General features: G+C 46.3%; 2 protein-coding genes across 10 annotated transcripts; one reads left to right on the top strand and one right to left on the bottom strand.

Annotated features, from left to right (window-relative positions):
• Window positions 1-571: 571 nt before the first annotated feature.
• On the bottom strand, window positions 572-13,351 carry NKIRAS1 (NFKB inhibitor interacting Ras like 1). Of its 9 annotated transcripts, XM_052798229.1 has the most exons (6): window positions 13,245-13,337; window positions 13,028-13,121; window positions 12,204-12,330; window positions 5,696-5,807; window positions 3,776-4,017; window positions 572-939 (listed from the first exon to the last, which is right to left on the bottom strand). In XM_052798229.1, the coding sequence occupies exons 5-6, from the start codon at window positions 3,995-3,997 to the stop codon at window positions 700-702; spliced, it is 462 nt and encodes a 153-aa protein (XP_052654189.1). In that variant the 5' UTR covers window positions 3,998-4,017; window positions 5,696-5,807; window positions 12,204-12,330; window positions 13,028-13,121; window positions 13,245-13,337; the 3' UTR covers window positions 572-699. The 9 variants fall into 9 exon arrangements, with proteins under 9 accessions (XP_052654189.1, XP_052654157.1, XP_052654174.1 ...); XM_052798197.1 differs by lacking the exon at window positions 5,696-5,807 and having other exon boundaries at window positions 12,679-13,107; window positions 13,245-13,351; XM_052798214.1 differs by lacking the exon at window positions 5,696-5,807 and having other exon boundaries at window positions 13,028-13,107; window positions 13,245-13,351.
• Window positions 13,352-13,407: 56 nt separating this feature from the next.
• Window positions 13,408-18,350, top strand: RPL15 (ribosomal protein L15). The gene is made up of 4 exons (XM_052798259.1): window positions 13,408-13,497; window positions 14,495-14,679; window positions 15,731-15,867; window positions 17,995-18,350. The coding sequence occupies exons 2-4, from the start codon at window positions 14,508-14,510 to the stop codon at window positions 18,298-18,300; spliced, it is 615 nt and encodes a 204-aa protein (XP_052654219.1). The 5' UTR covers window positions 13,408-13,497; window positions 14,495-14,507; the 3' UTR covers window positions 18,301-18,350.
• Window positions 18,351-20,374: the final 2,024 nt, after the last annotated feature.

Genomic DNA, 20,374 nt, shown 5'->3' with positions numbered 1-20,374 from the left:
CTCTGAGAGCTTTTCTGGTTTGTACAAATAAATTCCTGAGCTGAAAGCACTACTTGCCAAACACTGCTGACAAGCTTCATGTTGGGGTAGATCTGTTCTAGTATATCCCACAATTTTTTTTTTTTTTTTTTCTTCCAGACACTAGCAGAACTTCAGTGGCTAAATCTGCTGGTAGTTGTTCCTCCTGCCCCAAACCCTTCTCCTGCAGCAACACACTGACCTCAGCCTCCTGCAGCATCAGAAAGCCCTGTGGCCCTGTTTAAGGTCAAGGTAAAAGGACTGTTGCCATTTCAAACATATCCTCTCTCCAAATTGAATGCTTTATTGCAGCTAGTACTACTTGTGGCTAGAGGCTATAGATCTGCAGGGGGATTGCTTAATGATAAGCTTCTTGATTTGTCCCTCAACATGGCTGTATCCAGGCATAGTCAAAGCCCCCGCTAGAGAGGTATCCACCTGTCCCTCCCTCCTCCATAACCCTTGTTGCAAGGTAACTCCTCTCATGAAGTGCTTTTTAAGGCTTTTACCACCAGTGACGTTCTCAAGCCAAGTCTGTGAGAAGGAAGGATACCTCTTAGCCATAAGCTTGCCGATTTTATTGCTGAATGAGATTATTGCTTTAAGTGAAACTGTGAGAAGCAAATGGCACAGAAAGGACTTAGGCTGTGACCTGGCAGCAGCAGACAATGCTAAGGTAGCTTAGTTATCACAGTTATTCCCTTTGCTCTTCCTTCCAGGCAAGGGAAATGTTGATTTGTTCTGGGACTGGGAGAGTTTGCTAGCTAAGAAGGTGAAGGGCTCAAGCAGTGTTTTCCGATCTGTCACAGTCACTTCCCACAGTCTCACTTTCTCAGCTCTTGCCCATTGCTGTGCTGCTTCTGTTTCCACTTGCCTTTGGTCCAGGAGGTCAGTTTTGTTTCCCAAGACAATAACTGTTACCTACAAACAAAAGGAAAGGGTGAGCTTTATACAAAAAGTATCCACCACTCACAATGCTTTTAAACAGCAGGCAAGTAGCAACACAGTTCAGACCTGTTCTTGAACTTAACACTGGCACAAGGTAAGCCGTGTGTAGTTTGGAAGATCAGGGTCTGGGATTTGAATTAGCCTCACCTACCTGTGGGCTGGGAGTTGGTTTTAATCATAGGATATGCAGGACTTCCCCTTCTCCCTCTGATTGCTTAAAGGGAGACAATACCCAAGAGAGCCAAAGTTAAACAGCCCTATTCTCCATTCTCCTATTCTCAGCAATTGAGCTGCCCTAGACAAATGACAGGAGCATGACGTCTGAGTACGTCAGAGCAGCGGATGCTTGAGTGATGAAAAAATGCAGGCAGCAGAGAAAGCCTGGACCCCACAGCTGTGGATTTTGCCCAGCTTGTTTTTCCCGAGCCCCAACCCGCAATATAAGTAAAGCCAAACCTGCCAGAAGGCAGCCTGTGCGAGCAGCCCGGGCATGCTGAGCTGCTGTGCTCCTCGCCCAGGCCAGCTGGCCGCTCGCTCCTGCAGGCAGGGTAAGCCATGAGAGGGACCTCAGGGGACAGCCTGCTGTCGCTGACAGGGTCGGGTAAGCACCAGCACCAGCCTCTCCGAAGCAGTTTTGAGAGCAACTGGTTAGCTAACAAGAGCAGCATGGCTGGATCCGTTCAGACCATTGGCTGTGAGGATCTATCAAGTGACTTCTATATCACCTAGACAGTACCGTGTGGCTGAGCTCAGTGGCCTGCCCGGTACTTCAGTTCTAGGAAGTGCTGAAGATAGTGCTGACCACTTAAAGTTGCTGCTCCTGCTTATTTTAAGTTAACCATTTTCTAAAGATGTTTTACCAGCATGAGCTCTTAGGGGAAACCATGCCTGTATTTATAGTTCAAGGTCCTTAGTCAAACTCTGGTCTCATCTCTACACTAGTGGTTTGACAAAGATCAAGTGATAAAGTCCTCTCTTGCTGATGATTTGGGGTTTTTGGTGTGGCCACACCTGCTTGCTCTTTCCTGTTCATTAGGCTAACTCCAGGATGTCTTCTGTTTCTTTCCAGCTAGAGATGTTTGTCCTGTTCCTGTGAGGTCTGAGCCTTCCTTTCTTTTCTATAGCAGCCCAGGGTGTTTGGAAAAATGTTTTTTCCCTCTGCGAAGGCTTTGAAAGAAGCTATAATCTTCATATGTATTTACCACATGCTTCAACTGAATTTTACCTATGGTTAAGCTCTGTCAGTACAAGAGAACACAACCTCTATTTAGTATAACGTTTGGCTGGGCTTTAAGGTACGTGCTGGATGGCCCCCACAGCCAGCAGAAGCAAGGAACCAGCCATCAGTGCTTTCTGTCATCTGCCACACAACAGGGGACTGTGCTACTCAACAAGGCGAAGTTCTGCCAGCTCAGAAACACCATTTGTGAAGATCCATCCCTAATTCGGTTAAGGATGCATTCTAGCAGAGCCCAGACTTTAAGTCTGCTGATGCTATCTTAAGGTAGGGGTCCTGATCTCACCTTCTATGCTTCAAAGCCTATTTTATATGGACTAGAAATCACAGGAATAAAACTAATTTATCCAGCTTATTGTGGGCACCACTCTTTCAATTATGTTATCCTCAGTCAAGATCACAACTTTAACCTTTCCCAGAAGATAAGCAAATTGGCTGTTTTCTAAAATACCTGCATGCCACAAGAGAGAAGAGTTCTGGCAGGTAACACAGAAGAGAGGGACGCAGACCCTGTGGGGTTGCGACGCTCTCTCTGTATTACAACATGCTGTAAAGTAACAACTCTGGGCCCTCACAAAACACAGCGCCTGGGAAAAATTTCCTGCTTGTCCACCTTTCCTTGCCCTGCAGGGGAGTTATGATTGACTCCCATATCCCTGATATACGTGACAGTCTGCAGTTCACACCAGCCCTACCAGCTAACATACCTGTCCTATGACTGCACGTTCAGCTGCTGTCAAACTTGGAGCCTGCCTTCCTCCACCACCCTATGTGCTGTCAGTACTAAACAAGTTACATTTTTGAAAACTCTCTCCCTACCATTATCCAATTAATTCTTCATGCACGTTTGTTTTTTTTTTTTAACAGCATAAAACAGACATTTGGAAAGCTGTAGGCTAAAGACATTTAACAGGGAAAACTACTCGAGAATATAAAGATACTGTAGGAAAAGCCATAATGCTAACGCCACATGCAAGTTATATTTGTTTAGCTAAGCTGGAACACTGTCAGCTGAAAACACTAGCTGCTTTCTAAGGGAAAATAGAGCAGTCATTTCACACAATTGAATTGATTCAATATGGTTGTTAAAATACATTAAAGCTGCTTTGCCAATTGACTAATGTCTGGGAGACCCATTGTCAATTACACTAGTTTGTAAGCCATCAAGTACATGAATACAAAACAAACAAAGATAATGCCCTTCGTTATATTATTCTATGCACTTGACTTCCCGTGTACAATACCTAAAAAAACATATGCACTGCACTGCTGTAGACCATATGTTTTATTAGTCATAAGTGTCCTGGCTGGTGCACTCAGCTAACAATTTTAGCTGTAGTAGAGGAAGTAAGGAGAGAAAAAAAAAAAGCATTCTTTTGCATGACCTGCATGGCATGTGAATTAGGCTTCCCAGCATGAGAAAGCTTCCTTTTGCTGGATTGCCCAAGGCTGTGGGTACATTTGTTTTCTTTTGTGTGCAAGTTTTACAGAAACAAAATCTATGCTTTGCAACCTTAACTTCCTATCACTGATACAGCGATAAGCCAAGCAGCTAAGGCACTATGCATTTACCTCCTTTTTGTCTCTAAAGACATCGATCTCCTTTTTGAGCAGTTCAACTCTTTGGAAAGCTTCGAGGCTGGTCACAGCATACACGAGAACAAAGCCATCAGCAACAGAGAAATAGTGCTTTGGCAATTCTATGCCTTCCTGCAGACCTCTGGTGTCATAAAGCCTTAACTGTTCCTTCACGCCTCGGTCTGTCTCCACCGATGCCAAATACACATCTTCCATTGTGGCACCTTCATCTAAGCCTGTTTTAAAAGAAGCAGGAAAGTTCAGCTGGTGTAAGTACAGCACCGCTATCAGAAGTATTTGCAGTACCGCAGAATTTTACTCCACAATAGCTTTCAGTGCATGTTTTCCAGAGTGACTTGACCTGGACTCGACCTTGCCTGACATCCCCATGAAGGGCTGTATTCATAGGTCACCGCACCAGCTATTTACAATAGTGACACTGCGTAAATACAGCCATCTAATATATAAGCACATGGTTATGCTTGTAAAATTGATCTATACAATGTGCATATTCAGGATAGGATAAGATATACAGCTCTTCCCCCAGATTTCCCAAACTCCAACCACCCAGCGTACCAATACTGTGCCAAACGTGCTGCAAATGGGCCTGCCCAAACATACCCTTTTGGAAGAACAGCCAAGGAACACCAGATAGTCAAGTACTAACATCTTGAGCCTACTTCTTTGCTTCATACTGAGCTGGATCATATGGCAGAAGCAGGAGCCAAAGGAATAATTCTGGAAATGAATGTGTATTGGTGGTACAACTAACCAACAAGTGAAATCAAGCCAGAAAGGGAAGGGGATGTTTGCATGCAAGCAAAGTTGCATGCTATATTTACTCAAATACACAGTGAGCTTTTTCCATCCCTTAGGGATTTAAATGACTCAGATTTGCTAATGGGAGCAAGCTCATTTACTGCAAGGTAAGAGCATGCATAAGGTAACAAGCTTTCATATATATATATATCACCTGCTCCATGGTAACTATCTGCACATTGGCTCTCCTTCCTTCCTCTCCCTGTGGTAAATGTGAGGTAATTCAAGGCAGCCTACTTTGAACTAATTAAAATTATTTTTTCCAAGCCAAACCTGAGAACACAGAGATCACCTTAGCTCTGTGTTCCCCCTGGATGCAGGTGCATAAGGTTACAGGTCCCAACAAACTATGTATAGTGTAGCTGGGCCACTTTCAGACTTGGTTTTAAGTATTCATATAAACCCTCTGCAATCCACGTTTTTGCCTCCACTGCACTCCTATATACATGAATTGTTTGCTGTTGCAGGGCTACAATAATGAGTCCTGCATTATTCTCTTTGTCTGCCAAAAAGGGACCATATTACAGCATTGTCTAAGAAAACACGAGGGATTATCTGGCCTGTGAAAATAAGGATTTTGCTATATTCAATGACACTATTCAAAATACTTCACATTGACAAACAAGCTAAAGCATTCCACCCACGCGGATGGTTTTCCATGATGTATGCAGCATTCCTGTGCAAGAAAGTGGCACAAGCTGTTCTTTTTCCCCCTCTCTGTGCGGTCTTCATAGATCAAACTCTTATTAGATTTGCAGTGAATTAATTTATCTTGCCTCCAAATATAGCCACGCTGAAGTGTGGGAGCAAAACTAAGAGCAGAAGGACAAAACAAAGGTTAATAAAAAGAGGAAGCACAAACGCATTCCGTATGGTTGGAGAATGTGTTACAAGGGCGTTTTTAAAGACTGAAGTAGGTAACAGCCCTTCCTGGATTTAGCACTGTATTTTTTATTGCTCTGCCTCGTTGCATTGTGCAGACAGGTCAAGGAAATATCTAGCATCAGTAAATACTACTTTGGCAAGAAGGAATGAACCGTAAGTACCTAAGTTTTCTTTTTAGAAAGTAATGAATAATGTTGTACGGGTTTTTACCATCTAAATGCTGCACTGTAGTTCGACAGTCTTTGATATGTCCACACTGTCCTGTGACAGTCGCTTCTTAATGGCATTAAAAGTAGCAGTGAAAATTATGTCTTTTAACATCCTACTTGAAAATGAAGAGGAAAAATTAAGACCTGGGACTTAAGTCAGCACAACAGAGCAACAAATTCTGATGTGAAATGGGGGGGGGGGAGGGGGGACTTTGGAGGCAGCTGGAATTTATGCATCAGTATCAGATTCCAGAGATGAAATTTCACCTATATACATTGGGGGAGGGAGTATATGCAAACAGATTCCTAAGCAAACATAGACAATTTTTAGATATACGTGTGTCACCTTATTCTAGGCCCTGCTTCTAAAGCCCAGACCACATGCTAGCCCCATCTTCCTGACAACGATATTTACACTTCTTGTTAGTACTGTCCCATTCAAACACTTTCGCAGTCTCCATTCAAACACGTGCCAGGGAAGTTGTACGAGCGGCAAAACTAGTCAGGAAAGCCCAGTGTCCTAGGATGTCTGGCACCATCCCATCCTCCCTGTCATAATGACCCCAGTTCTCCTTTCCTTCACTGGCATCCCCAGGCATCCTCCCACCTTTGCTACCTGGGTGGGCAAGGGCAGCTTGTGCTGGGGAGTTACTGCCCTGCAAACTGCTGCCAGCTCAAGTAGGTTTTCCTTGGAGGAGAGCATTATCATGGGCCTTTTCTCTCTTTCCTGCTACCAGTTTTTCTAAATTTACAGAAACATGTTTTGAGATATCTACTGCTGTGACACAGATGAATGGGCAGATGGAACCAGCTTTCAGGTTCAGAAGCTATGGGGGGAAAGGGGAACTAACAAGACTGAACAATCTCATGGTTTCTTTGGAAACTAAAGACAAAAAAAAGTTAGGGAGGGAAAGGAGGAATAGAAAGGAGATTGATGCCGTTCTCTATTGCCTACATAGCTGGTGCAAGTCTTGGGAGAGGCAGAAAGGTCTTTGTCTACGTTACCAACTGCTGCCACAGAGGAACTGCAAGGGGAAGCCTCAGTCATAAATTGGATGGTGTTTCAACCCCTGGTGGTTTCCCAAAGAGGAAAAGAAAAGGCTCAATATACTAATGAATACTGCACACTCAGACTAGGCAAGGCAGAAATATTGCAAATACCAAAATAAAGCAAGATTTCAAGATGGATGGAATTTCAGAATTTCCCAAGTGACTCTTGACTATAAAGGCAGTGCAAATTTTGTGTCTTCTTGAGTCCTTCTGATGATCTCCTGTGTAATCTCTCTTTCCCTCTTTCCAGCAGGAATTTAGCAAAGAGCTCCTAAAGCCTGCTATTCCTTGTGTTTGTAAACTGCAGGATAACAGGCTTTGCTTACTTAGATCTCAAATGACAGCGTATCAGAGGATCCCTGACTCGGAGAAGAGCTGGACAGGCCTCAACGGGAGCTGGTCTCTTTAGATTTAGCTGCTAGTTAAGTACTGGTCCCACCAACCAGTAGCCATGGTTGTGACACTCAATTGCATACATTCAGCTCCATTTTCATCTATTTCTAAAATGCAAAGCTGACTGCAGCTCTATCAGAAGGTAGTTTTGATTTAAGAAACAAAGATGCAAGAATGCATTATTTGGTTAATTAATTTCCACATCTTTGGAGTTGTGAAAGCCAAAACCCCAAATCCCTCCAGCTGAGACCAAGCGAGGCAAATTCTTTCATTATGAGTTCTAGCACAGTAATATATGGAGTTTTCATTTCTAGCTAGCAAGGTGATTTGAAGTAGCTGCTTATGAATAACCTGACCATACCAGCTATTTACATAGCCAGGAGGCAGAGATAAGGAAAATCGTGTTTTCTACAGGAAGAGTTCTCATCTCCTGTTGAGCTGATAAGAAGTACTGGGTTTGTGTGGCAAGGTTTTGGTAGCAGGGGGGGGGGTTACAGGGGTGGCTTCTGTGAGAAGCTGCTAGAAGCTTCCCCTATGTCCAACAGACCCAATGCCAGCCGGCTCCAAGACGGACCCGCCGCTGCCCAAGGCCGAGCCCATCAGCGGTAATGGTAGTGACTCTGGGATAATGTATTTAAGAAGGGGAAAAAAAGTTGCTGTGGTCATAGAAACTGCAGCTGGAGAGAGGAGTGAGAATGTGTAAGAGAAACAACCCTGCAGACACCAAGGTCAGTGAAGAAGGAGGGGGAGGAGATGTTCCAGGCGCCGGAGCAGAGATTCCCCTGCAGCCCGTGGTGGTGAAGACCATGGTGAGGCAGGCTGTCCCCCTGCAGCCCAGGGAGGTCCATGGTGGAGCAGATATCCACCAGATATCCATGGAGGACCCCACACCGGAGCAGGTGGGTGCCCGAAGGAGGCTGTGACCCTGTGGGAAGCCTGCGCTGGAGCAGGCTCCTGGCAGGACCTGTGGCCCCATGGAGAGAGGAGCCCACGCTGGAGCAGGTTTTCTGGCAGGACTTGTGACCCCACAGGGGACCCATGCTGGAGCAGTCTGTGCCTGAAGGACTGTAGGCCGTGGAAGGGACCCACGCTGGAGCAGTTCGTGGAAGACTGTCTCCCATGGGAAGGACCCACGCTGGAGCAGGGGAAGAGTGTGAGGAGTCCTGCCCCTGAGGAGGAAGGTGCAGCAGAGACAACGTGCGATGAACTGACTGCAGCCCCCATTCCCCGTCCCCCTGTGCTGCTTGGGGGGGGGTAGGTAGAGAATCCGGGAGTGAAGCTGTGCCCGGGAAGAAGGGAGGGGTGGGGGGAAGGTGTTTTAAGATTTGGTTTTATTTCTCATTACCCTACTCTGGTTGATTGGCAATAAATTAAGTCAATTTTCCATAAGTCAAGTCTGTTTTGCCCATGATGGTAATTGGTTGAGTGATCTCTTCCTGTCCTTATCTCAACCCATGAGCCTTTTGTTATATTTTCTCTCCCCTGTCCAGCTGAGGAAGGGAATGATAGAGTGGCTTTGGTGGGCACCTGGCATCCAGCCAGGGTCAACCCACCACATAAGCTTTACCATAGGTTCAGGGGCCAGAGATATTTTAAAGGCAGATGGAAGGCTCCTTTCTGCACCATCACTGAACAGGGACACTGTTTAAGGAAAAATACCTATCCTCTTTACAGACATGTCCCGTGCCAAAGTTAAGCCAGCAACTCTCCTGTTAGCCCTCTCAAGAGAGCTAAGGCCAAGCAGTGCCAGGTACCACAGGTATTTAGTGGGACAATCTTCTACTGCCAGTCAAGGACCCATTTCATGACTGAGGAGGAAAGACTGGCCCCTCTTTCTTCCTTTCTTCAGGAGTGCAAGAGAAGGTGGAGGATTTGGACAAAAACAACACTGAAGCCACAAAAAGAGAGATCATTCCAGGTACCAGGCAACTGTATACATATGTGCAAGCCTTAACAACTATTTGGCCTGACCTATAGCAATAAAATCCCTACGTGACTCAAAGCTAAATCTGCACCCGTTTCAAACATCTCCTTTCAGGTTTTGTCTGATTCCTCATATCGGTTTAGCCAGAGAGGCTGCTATGCAATATGTACGTTACTTTACGTGGCTCTGACAGTCTCTCATCTTTTTGCCCTCTCCTTTCTCATCCTAGTGCCCAAGGCAAACAGCCCCTCTTGCAGTTTTAAAGCCTAGCACAAAACCCAGTACCACATGTTGTTGCTCACAGGTTCTAGGGACACAGATACTTCTTTTTGGGGGGTATTCCTCCATCCCAAGTACTCTCTCCTCTGACTTCAAGCAATCTTAGTGCCTTTGCAAGAGTGCTAGCTGCTGACCATGTAAGCAACGGCCGCACTTAGGGACTTCATCCATGACAAGTCAGGGAGAGCTGAAGGTGCACATTTTTCTAGGAAAAGAAACACTGTGCAACTGGGCTTACAGCACCATCGCTAAGCCCACAGCCAGAAGCATGGGCTCAAAGCCAAGGGCTTTATATAGCAGCGTGAAACCTCCAAGGACACTAATCACTTCCCTGATAGCAGCTGTTCCACTACTTTTTACAGGAAAGTCAACAGGAGGCACGTGAGTACTGACATAGACTCATGGCTGATTTACAGCCAGGAGGAGACCCCCATGTCAGTGGCTAGGACGCCTCGGAGGATGGCGCCAGACCTTGTGCTTTGAGCCTACAACCAAGTTTGAGCACGCTTCTTGTCACTGGGAGGAGGATGGGGATGCCGTCAGGAATGGAGAGACTCCGTGCGTTGGCTCGGCAGTCCTCCCCACAGCTCCCTAGCCCTTGGACCAGCCACAGAGCTGCTCCTGACGTCAGTCAGGAAGCACAGGTTTTGAAACAGCTTGTGTCCATGTTGCCATACCCGGTGAGCTGCCTTGCTGGTTGGCTCTGAACAGACAGGCTTTCAGCAAACACACTAGTCCTTTTTGCCTCCTGCCAAAGAGGCCAGCAGCCAAGATGTACATGTCAGCTTTCTGGAGCTTGCAAGCTTTAGGAAAGGAGGATCAAGATTCAGTAATCATGTTTTAAGCGTGGATGGGCCACCCCTGCAACGGTAGCATCAGCAACGGCTCTGTGCAGTTTAAAGCAGCTCAGCTAAGAGGCAATCAAAGACTTGCCATTCCTCAAACTCTGTCCTTGCCCAGTGAGACCCTCACAGTGGTATCCTGCCTCTGCAGTTTAAGGGTTAAATCAATACAGATTGGAGCAGTAGCTAGAGATCTTCTGGGAACCATTTTCACCAGCCCATACTTCAGGCACTCTCTGCCAGAACTGCCTGTGGGCTGAGGAAGCAGCAGGGAGGACAGTGACCACTCAGCGGGACAGCCAGAAACACCAACCTATCAGTCCATCCCCCAAAACGTGCCTGATGGCACACACGGGTGATACCAAAAGTGCTGGGCCATAGCCACTCATCCCTTGGGGCTGCTGTGGCTCCGTATGAGCTCTCTCCATACGCTGATCTTGACTCTGCTATTTGCCCTCTTTCTCCAAATGTCTTGGGAATAAGATTTGACCAAAATCATAGAAAACAGGAGACTACCTTCTTCCTTCTCCCCTTGCACCGCGCCCCCCCCCGCTATCAGCTGCTCCTTCCCTTACTGTTAACTCCAAAAAATAAGAGCAGAGCTGCGGGAAAGAAAAACTGATCTTTTTAGGGGGGGGGGGAAGTCTGCGTTGCACAGTGGCCGAGCTAGAGCGGAGCATTCGGGAGCGACAGAGGGACACCCACAGCTAAACCCCGGGCACAAGGCCTCCCTCCGGTTATGTCAGCTAGTATCCATGACGTTGTATAATCGTGTACATGGCTGGCTCCATAAATAGCTCCTCCGATCAGCAACACCCGAATATCCTTCCTGCCTGGCTCACTAATAGGAGCTTGGGGCAGGAAGTAATGCAATGCAATATGATTTAAGTAACGTGGCCTTGCTCATGCTGCTTGGGTGTCCCTGACAATCACCCAGGCCAGTGCAGAGGAGAAGCAGGTCGGTAGCAAAGGGAAAAACCTTCAGCCTGCAGGTTTTGCAACCTTCTCGCTGAAAGCTACACGGGACTACGTGCATAGCGCTCAGTAGGATGCTAGAAACAGATGTTGCTGCAACATTAGAGGAAATCCTCCTTTTAGACAAGGGTATTAGCATGCAGTTCTACATCACGCTTTGCCAGCAAATTCCTCCCATCCCCACATTTTAAAGGCGTAGTGCCTGCAAAACACCATGCTAGAAATCCTAGGGTTTATCCAGTAACTTACCCCAACATTTAATTTACCGGCCCAAGGAAAAGATACAAACTGACTAGACTTCTTTGGTCAAAGCCCTGAGATTCACCCGTGGTGCCACCCCTTGTTTCTGGGTGAGGCAGGAATAATTTGTCAGCCTGCTGATCGTTGCCCTTCCTCTCAAAGCCAAGTCATGTGGAAAAAGAGGGAAACAAGCCGGCTTTGCCTTCATTCCCTTTCTTTTGTGCACAGCAAGTCTCAGACATCCCATGCTTCTCTCTGAAGTCCATTTTCCAAAGGAGGATTTCTTCTGAGACCCGAGAAGCTTGGCCCTTGAAGTTCAGTACAGAATGTGGGCCTAAAGCTGAGCTGTTTTTCTTTCCAGTGCTTTGATTAAATATTAGCCAAAACCAAGCAAAATAAAGCTTTAAGAAGACGGAACAAAAGTCTAACCAGTCTCTCCACTCATCATGTGACATCTATTTATTCTTCAGGCATCTACAGCATCTTTCAGGGAATGAGATATTATGTAAATAGGCAGCAAGCACATCACCTGCTTCCTGTGTTTGTTTCTTTTTAAACATTCACCTATTTTGTAACTGGGAACATCACGGAAAGGGTTCTTCTCCGAGCCTCTTTTAAAAACTGGTAAGTAAGGGACTACAGATTTCAAGAACTGCCCAGAGATGCAACAAAACCACATTAATTTCTTCCTTCACCTCAGTGCAGTTTGCGGTCCTCAGTTACTGGTTTTTTTGGGCCCACACATAACAAGATGCTGGAAAAGGAAACAATCCCCTTCCCCTCCCCCAAAAGTAAAAATATCTCACCAACGGTATGCTTTCCATAGAGAAGCTGCTCCAAAATCGCAGTCTTTCCCACCGAGGCCATTCCACAAACCACCACCTTGTAGCCCTTTCCCATCTTTCCCGAGAGGGCCGAGTCAGCAGGCGAGCCCTGTGCAGACACAGGAGTCTGTGAGCCCGGCGCGGTGGCAGAGCTCGGCACCAGACAGAAGTGAAGCCCACGAAAAGGCGAGAGGCAAAATGCGAAGCAGCGGGTGACTCGCAGGCACAGCTCCCTCCCAGGTGCTCACCAGCGACCGATATTTTTAGGACTAGGGTTTCCTCCCACACCATGTTTTAAGGTTTTAGGCTGCTGCCATTGGTGCCGATGCTTGCGCGCAGCCTCGACGCTTGCCCCGTCGGGCTCGGGGAGACTGTTTGTGAGCCCTGAAGTGTGTAAACCCTCTGGGGCAAGGGCCGTGTTTGTCAGCGTGTGCGTACACTGCAAGACTCGCGTTACCGGGCTTCGTGGTTTTGCTGCGGGCCCGGCGGTATCTGGTGGTATCAGGACGGCTTCTGGAAACGTGACAAAATGGTGGTTCCCTCCCACTTATTTCACACACAGAAAGTTCCTAGCCTTTACGGACCAGGTGATAGAAAACAGGAGGGTTAAAAGCAGAAGCACAGGAAAGCAAATGCAATAGCAGGTTTTCCGGTCTGCTTTAAACCAGTGTGGATGGGTGGGGGTTGGTTTTAGCGGGAGGCCTCCAGAAGCCAGGGGCAGTTCCCTCTGCCAGCGGAGCCAGGGCAGGGCGGCAGGCCCGAACTCTCCGTCCGCAGTTTGGAGCAGTCTGCGGGCTGCAGAGTACCTTTTCAGGACCAGGAGGGGCTGGCGTCGTCCTCCGCCGATTCCAGTTTAACCGGGTAACGCCTCACACGCCAGGGCGCTCTGCAAAGCATACGCTAAAAAAACGGAGAGGTCACCCCGCCGCCGCAGAGAGGCCAACCGCCCCCCTCCCCCCCCGGGGACACCCCCCCCCAGACCTGCAGCTCCGCGCGCCCCCGGGCCCCAGCGCGAGCGCGCACCTGGGCAGAGCTTCCCACAGGACCCCATTGAGCCGCGCCGGCCTGGCGGGCAGAGCCCCGCCCCCTGCCGCCCATTGGCGGGCGCGGGGGCCGGGCAGGGCGGGGCGGGGCGAAGAGGGCTGCCCGGCTCTCCTACGCCCCCCCCCCGGACTACATTACCCATGAGGCGCCGCTGCCGCCGCCGGAAGCGCGATGCCGCCGCAAGGGGTTGTGGGAAGCAGGGCTCTTCCTTTCCGGTGCTGGGCGCCATCAGGTGAGGGGTTGTCTGTGCTCGGCCTTTCTCTCAATCTGGTTCCATCCCGGGCCCGAGGCGGCCATCCGATCGCCCTGCTGCCGCATCCGCCTGCCGCCACCCTAGCGGGGCGGGGCGGGGCTGCTCCCGCGGCGCGGGGCCTCTGCGGCTCGCCGGGAACGCGGCCTGGGCGGGCCGCAGGCCCCGGGAGGCCGGTGGAGGGCCCGTGGGCTGCGCCTCGTCGGGGCGGTCTGGGCGCCTGGGGTGTGGGGCGGGGAGGGGAGGGGGACACTCGGTCGGACCCAGGGTTGCCCGGTGTGAGCGGAGGGCCGCGCACCGCAGCGTAGCGGGTGCAGGGTGATTACAGGCCGCACGTCCTGGTTGGACTCCGGGTTTGCAGTTGGTTTGTGGTGTTTTATGCCACAATGCGATCATGGAGGAGGGGGAGCTGGGGGTGGCGAGAGCTAGGCCGTAGGTGGGCAGACTCGAAAAATCACCCCAGTGAACTGGGGTGTTTTTTGTGCGAATAAAATGAGCTGCCTTTTTCCGGTGGTGATTTGGGTGGGGGTTTGATGGAGTTCACTTAAATCTGCTAATTGCTGCAAGTGTGTGAGAGCTCAAAGGTTTTTAGGGGTAATTAAACCATGTTAAGAACGAATACCACACCACTCACAGTCATGTCCTTCTTTAGATTAATATTTACAACTTGTTTTGGATGTTAACTATCGATTTGGGTAGTATTTGACATACACGTCTGAAAATTCCTCAGCTGAGGAGTTCAGCACTTGAGAACACATGAAAAGGAAGAAAATTGCCGAGAATGGTAACTGCCGTGTGTTCTGTTGGAGGCCGCCAAGCGTGAGCCGTGTTACCAGGTGAGGCAGTGGTATAAAGAAGCTTGAGAGCATCCTGTGTTTCAGTGGTGTTATGTGTATGGTTTTATGAAGCGTCTCTGTTGGAAGCTGTTCAAATTTGGAATTTGATTTGGTGCATGTTTTTCCTTGACTTCTCGATTCAGCAGGTAGACCAACATGGGTGCCTACAAGTACATCCAGGAGCTATGGAGGAAAAAGCAGTCAGATGTGATGCGATTCCTCCTCCGTGTCCGCTGTTGGCAGTATCGCCAGCTGTCTGCCTTGCACCGAGCTCCCCGGCCAACCAGACCAGACAAAGCTCGCAGGCTGGGATATAAGGCCAAGCAAGGTAATGAGACATAGAGGTGAAGTCCATGTGCTTCGTGATGGCGTGGCCGAGTTTTTATGTCAGCTTCCTTCCTTCCTTACATGATAGTAGAGCAGCAAAACCTGAAACTTAAATATTCCACAAGAAACTGAAGTGTCTTGCATGAAACGAACTTTATTATGTTAAATTGGTAGTAGTGCCCACCGCCCAAAACCTTACTTCATGGAGTTTTGAGTTCACACCTTCTGTGGCTGTTTTGGCAGATGGAGATCAAGCGGGCTTTAGCTTTAATTCTTGTTCTTGTGCTGTGTCACTACTGCAGAGCTGACCAGTGCTTTTAGTATCTTAGGTTTTGGGGGGTGTCCTTTCTCTGCCCAGATTTTGTCATGTGTTACTTTGACTGTATTACAGCTGCGTGCACTTGAGTAAGCAAGATGATGTAGTTTGTACTGTCATTAGAAAACAGTTACTGCTCAGTGAAAGAAACTAGGGGAAAGTGGCCATCCATCTGTAACTTGAGCAAATCCTTGAAACAGTTTGTTCACTATGAAAATACAAAACTAAGAGTCTATGTTTCTGTTACTGTTTGTGAAGTTTGTCTAGCTTCCTCCTTTTTCAGGGATCGGATTTCAGCAAGGTTTGTGGATGGTTGGTGCTTCAGTGCTTTATGAATGTTACGATCAGAATATGCGATTTTAGGTTTGGGGTGGTTGTTTTGTTGGGTGTTTCGGGGTGGGGTTTTTTTGTGTTACAACGTAGCTGTAGCTGTTCTTAGTGTATTTGGAACTGGATAGTGGAAAGGTGCCATGAGCTCTGGTTTGCAACTAAAAAATAGTTGTGACAGGACATCACTTCCCTTACTCACTTGTAATGGAAATAACAAAAACATCTTGTGCTAGCCACCCCCAGTTGTAGATTTTGGTGAAGATTGGTATAGCGACCTAATTTTGCAGGATTTCCTGTAAAGTTTGGGGGTTTGGAAATGCAGTATGGGCATCAAAATTGTGTTGCTGCGATCTGTACTTGCTACATGACAGAATTCTTCTAGTTCCTAAGTCACCATTTCTTTTAGGTTATGTTATCTACCGTGTCCGTGTTCGCCGTGGTGGTCGTAAACGCCCAGTTCCGAAAGGTGCAACCTATGGTAAACCTGTGCATCATGGTGTTAACCAGCTGAAGTTTGCCCGGAGTCTTCAGTCTGTAGCAGAGGTGACTATTCTGGTTATTGCTCAGAAACTTGGCGGTAGGAAGGTTTTAGTCTATAGACTAGAGACAAAAAAAAAAGCCCCAAGCAACTGTTTTGTTGGTGTGTTGGGTAAGAGATCTTGAATACAGATGGCAGGAAAGCACCAGAATGTCTTGAAAAGCTGTATTGAGACAAATGAAAAAACTGTTCAGACTTTACAAATTGGGTCTGGGGGAAGTACTACTTAGGTGGTTTACTGAAGTTCATAGTGTATGCTTACTTCTAAAGTATGCCACAATATTTGTAATGAAAATTAGACATACAACTAGTATAAACCCCAGTAAAAACAAAGGGTTAAGCATGAGAAATAAAAATTCAAATACACTAAGGTATCTTGACTTCACTCATCACTAAATCCCACCGCTGTGTTCCCTGCCATGTTGTATGTATTACCAACTTTAGGTAATGGTCCTTTCACAAAGTATGGATGAGTTCCTGTCTTAAAGTCTGTAGCACCTGTTTGTGTAGTAGCTGCACAGTGTACTTAGCTATATCATAGGATCTGAAAGCAGCATGCCAGAGACAACCTGGTTCTTTGTAAAATACTTCGGTACCTCACAAGCACAAAGATTCGTGGTTGACTTGTTTTTAGGTGAGATGTTGTTGCCTGCTGAAATACTCAAAATGGAAACTTTGATGAGATCTTTTAAGTTTCATAACATCACAGTAGTAGTGTTGAAGAGATGTAGTTCTTGCCTTTCGAAAAAACTCTTTCAGTGGGTTAGAATTAATACCAGTCTGCAGTCTCAAAAAAGAGACATTGTGAAAAAATGGAGACTGCTCATTGCCTTTCCATCTTGAAGCAGAAGACTTTTTTTTTCTGTTCCCAGGAGTTCAAAAATATTCATAAGTGACTTCAGCAAGTTGAATATGGTGGGGGTTTTTAAAAGGGGGGGAAAAAAAACCCGTATATGGGACATGGTAATTTAAAAGAAACACAGATGATGAGTTTAAATTAAAAATGCAGTTCTGTGTTTTCAGTGCTCATGGCATGCTCTTCGTATATGCTATTCCCAGATACCTGATGGCTAATCACATGCTCACTTGTAGTGACAGCTCATAGGCCCTCAGTTTTAGTTTGAAATTTTCTGATTCTAACACACTTTTTCCTGGAAGACTTACATTTTTCAGACAGAAATATTATAGAAATACAAAACCTCGATTGTAGCTACTGTCCGCACATAGAAGCTGGTTGGGGGTGGTTGGTGTTTTAATGTTTAATATATGTGTTGCTCTCACATGGTAGAATAAAACAAGGACTTGAAAGAATTTTATTACATATGCAGAAAATAGTTAAGTAAACTAGCAATAGGTTGGGATTGCATTGGGATAGAAGATGGGTGGGCTCCATTGGTTCATACTTTCCCACGGTGATGATAAAGTCCTACGATTAAACACACTTTCAGGTTTTTTAAATAAGGAGCATTCTTGACGGGAGAGGCAGATGGAGTTGCATAATTGTTATTTTCTGCTTTGTTGTGTTTTCTAAACTAAGACTGCTGCTTTCCAACCACAAGTGAGGGTAGGAATAGCAAGCACTAATATGCCAGCAGTGGAACAAAGACTTGTTACATCAGCTCTTTCTTTTCTTCTATCAGTATGGGCTTATTCTCTGCAGAAATGTCTTTCTCCCCTGTAGCTTTGGATGTGCAAATTGATCAGTCTTTCATAACTTCCCACAAAAGATTGTTCCGTGGCCCCGAGTGCAGTTTGTGCTCTTCATCTTCATGTTACAGTTGTTTTTAACTCTGTATTTACTGATTGGGTGCTTGTGTGTACAAAGTAGTTCCTTCTTTTGTCAATCAAGCACCTTCCTCCTTACGTTATTTAAAACCCATTTCATGTAGGAATCCAAACAGCCTTTTTTTTCTTTCTTTTTTTTTTTTTTTAATACAGCATTCCTTTCAGCTATTACTTTTTCTTGCATCTTTGCAACTGGAAGGGGAACAGTTCTTTTAGGAAGAGAGGGTCTCTTGGGGCAAATCGAAATTTCTAGCACCTACAAAATCTTGAGCTATTTGTACCTCTCTGCATGAATAGTGCCCTGCATCCATGGTTTTACAGCCTTTTGCATTTATTTTTTCCTCTAGGAACGTGCTGGCCGTCATTGTGGGGCTCTGAGAGTCTTGAACTCTTATTGGGTCGGTGAAGATTCCACTTACAAGTTTTTTGAAGTGATCCTGATTGATCCCTTCCATAAGACCATCAGGCGCAACCCTGATACCCAGTGGATCACCAAGCCCGTCCACAAGCACAGAGAGATGCGTGGGCTGACGTCGGCCGGGCGGAAGAGTCGTGGTCTTGGCAAGGGCCACAAATTCCACCACACCATTGGTGGCTCACGTCGTGCTGCCTGGAGAAGACGCAATACCCTGCAGCTGCACCGTTACCGTTAATTCTTGTAAATGTAACGATCTAATAAAGCTGATGTGGGTTGTTGAATTTACCAAGTGCTTCTGCTGCTTCTTGGTTTATGTGGAGAAGTGTAGAATTCTCCAGGATTTCAGTTGTTTCCATATTTTCAAAGGCTTTTGAAAATGCACTTTGATATTTGTGAAGATTGTAGGCCCCAAGCATAGAGTTCTGTGGTGGATTTCACTTTTGATAAGACTGAAAAGACATGTGCTGTGTGAATTGAAAGCCTAATGGCTAGTCCATGTTCTTTTTTCTGTTGGTCTGAGTACACTTCTTCACTGTCTGTAGGTCAGGGTCTCTCTCTCCTGTGCTTAGACTGAAGGCCAGCTTTGATCTTGTGCAATGAGATGTAAACTGAAAGTGCTAGTTTATTTTTTATAGGTGATTAAATACTAATGGCAATTTTATTTTTCAAGTTCTGGTTTTTTGTATGTCTTCAGTGTGAAACCAGCTCTTGAGCCTGTGCTATCTGCAAATGTTGGCTAAATCGACTAAGCACAGAATAGAAAGGTAAGGCTTGCTCGCATCATTAAAGTGCACGGTATTTTAAATACAGACACTTCACAAAGAACTATACAGTGTTTTAGGTTGAATAATAAAATATTGACTGTAGAGTAGGTATTAATTTGTGCAAGATTACAGGCTGTTCGTTTTTCAGCAAAGACAGTGTTTCTTGGATCTGTCTTTTGACACCGAACAGAGAGCATTTCTGTCATGTTGAAGAGCTGCACTCTTGATGTACTCTGCATGGTTAGGTGGTAGAAATAATCACGTTTGGATGACAGACAGTTATAATCATAGATGCATGTATTTTAGGCTATATTTTGTGAAATTACAGTGTGACCATTCAGCATGAAGTCAACTTGCATGTAAACGCTGAGAGGAGAATAACTGCAACTTCTGGTAAATCAGCTGCACGGCTGTCCTAGCTTCCACAGATTTCATACAATGTCCATCGGATAGTGATAGGAAAAGGTGTTGATAGAAGGCCCAAGAAGTGGCTGTGTCTTCCTGGAGCTTCAACATGGGATGTGGAAAGATAAAAAAAAAAAAAAAAAGTGCTGGGACTGAAATGTCCAAGATTTGCCCTTCAACTGAGAAATGAACTTAACTTATTTTGCTATTTAAGTTCTTAGAGGAGGATGGTAGTCTGAAGAAGAAACTTTTTGGTGATGTGTTCTTCAAGCCAGGACGAACAGCTCAAGGAGGCAATCCTTTCATGACATGTTTCGTTTGGCTCAAACAAGAAAAAATTCAAAAGGAATCTTCTCTTAAAAAGTGCTATCTGCTCCTCTAACGAAGGGAGATTTTTATTTTTTTTTTAACCTTCCCTGTGAAGTATCACTAGTATCCTTGAAAGCAGCTCCTGTGATGGTGTAGGACAGGAAGTTCCTAGGAGTAAATTTGGTGAATGAGGCCTCCCTGGAGCATGGAGGGGGTTACTGTAGAGAGGGGGCTGATCTTTCCCTTTTGTAGTTTTAAGGGCTTAAGGTGGTGCCAGTATAGCCAATGTGTCCATTTCTTTTAAGGTACCAACTTTGATGATGCTGTACCAGGTTTTGTTAAGCTGTCTAGGACCCTTGCCATTGATGGGGGAAGGGGATAGCAGGTGACTGGGCCGTCAGCACTAATGCTGTGTCCTTTGCCAAGGTTCAAAACTTATAGCATGTGGGGGGTGTCTTCAGTGAGAGTTGCCTAAGGTTTCCCCTTGTGCTCCTGTATGTAGCTTTTTGAACTTTAAAATAGGGAGAGGGAAATACTGTCCCCTCCAAAGTTTATTGAAAGCTACTGATGAAAGTGTATCTAAGAAGGCATGGCATGTATCAGACTAGCTAAGGAAGCTGAAGCAGATGGTACTGTCTTCAAGGGGAGTTGTGGGCACGTACGGCTAATCCCAAGTCTTTGGGAAATCAGATTGCCTTAGCATCTTCTCACACTGGAAGGATCTTACACTCTTCAAAAGTGTTTTGGGTTGGAAGGAGGGGAAATGGGAGGGAAGAGGAAGCATCAGGAATTTCACTAGTGAAGTTTATTAAGACACAAAGGAATCCAGTA

The sequence above is a fragment of the Harpia harpyja genome, chromosome 1 (assembly GCF_026419915.1).
Source record: "Harpia harpyja isolate bHarHar1 chromosome 1, bHarHar1 primary haplotype, whole genome shotgun sequence".
Lineage (NCBI taxonomy): Eukaryota > Metazoa > Chordata > Aves > Accipitriformes > Accipitridae > Harpia > Harpia harpyja.
Note: the sequence above shows the minus strand (reverse complement) of the source record. Positions and strands in the feature narration are given on the sequence as shown.

Bases quoted from the DNA above. Each gene is read 5' to 3' on its own strand.
- NKIRAS1 (XM_052798177.1), bottom strand. From the start codon at position 13,319: ATGGGCGGCAGGGGGCGGGGCTCTGCCCGCCAGGCCGGCGCGGCTCAA. The intron at 12,331-13,244 runs GTGCGCGCTCGC...GTGTCTGCACAG, and splicing joins CTGTGGGAAGCTCTGCCCAG to GGCTCGCCTGCTGACTCGGC. The intron at 4,018-12,203 runs GTGAGATATTTT...CTTTTAAAACAG, and splicing joins CTATGGAAAGCATACCGTTG to GCTTAGATGAAGGTGCCACA.
- RPL15 (XM_052798259.1), top strand. From the start codon at position 14,508: ATGGGTGCCTACAAGTACATCCAGGAGCTATGGAGGAAAAAGCAGTCA. The intron at 14,680-15,730 runs GTAATGAGACAT...CATTTCTTTTAG, and splicing joins GGGATATAAGGCCAAGCAAG to GTTATGTTATCTACCGTGTC. The intron at 15,868-17,994 runs GTGACTATTCTG...TTTTTCCTCTAG, and splicing joins GTCTTCAGTCTGTAGCAGAG to GAACGTGCTGGCCGTCATTG.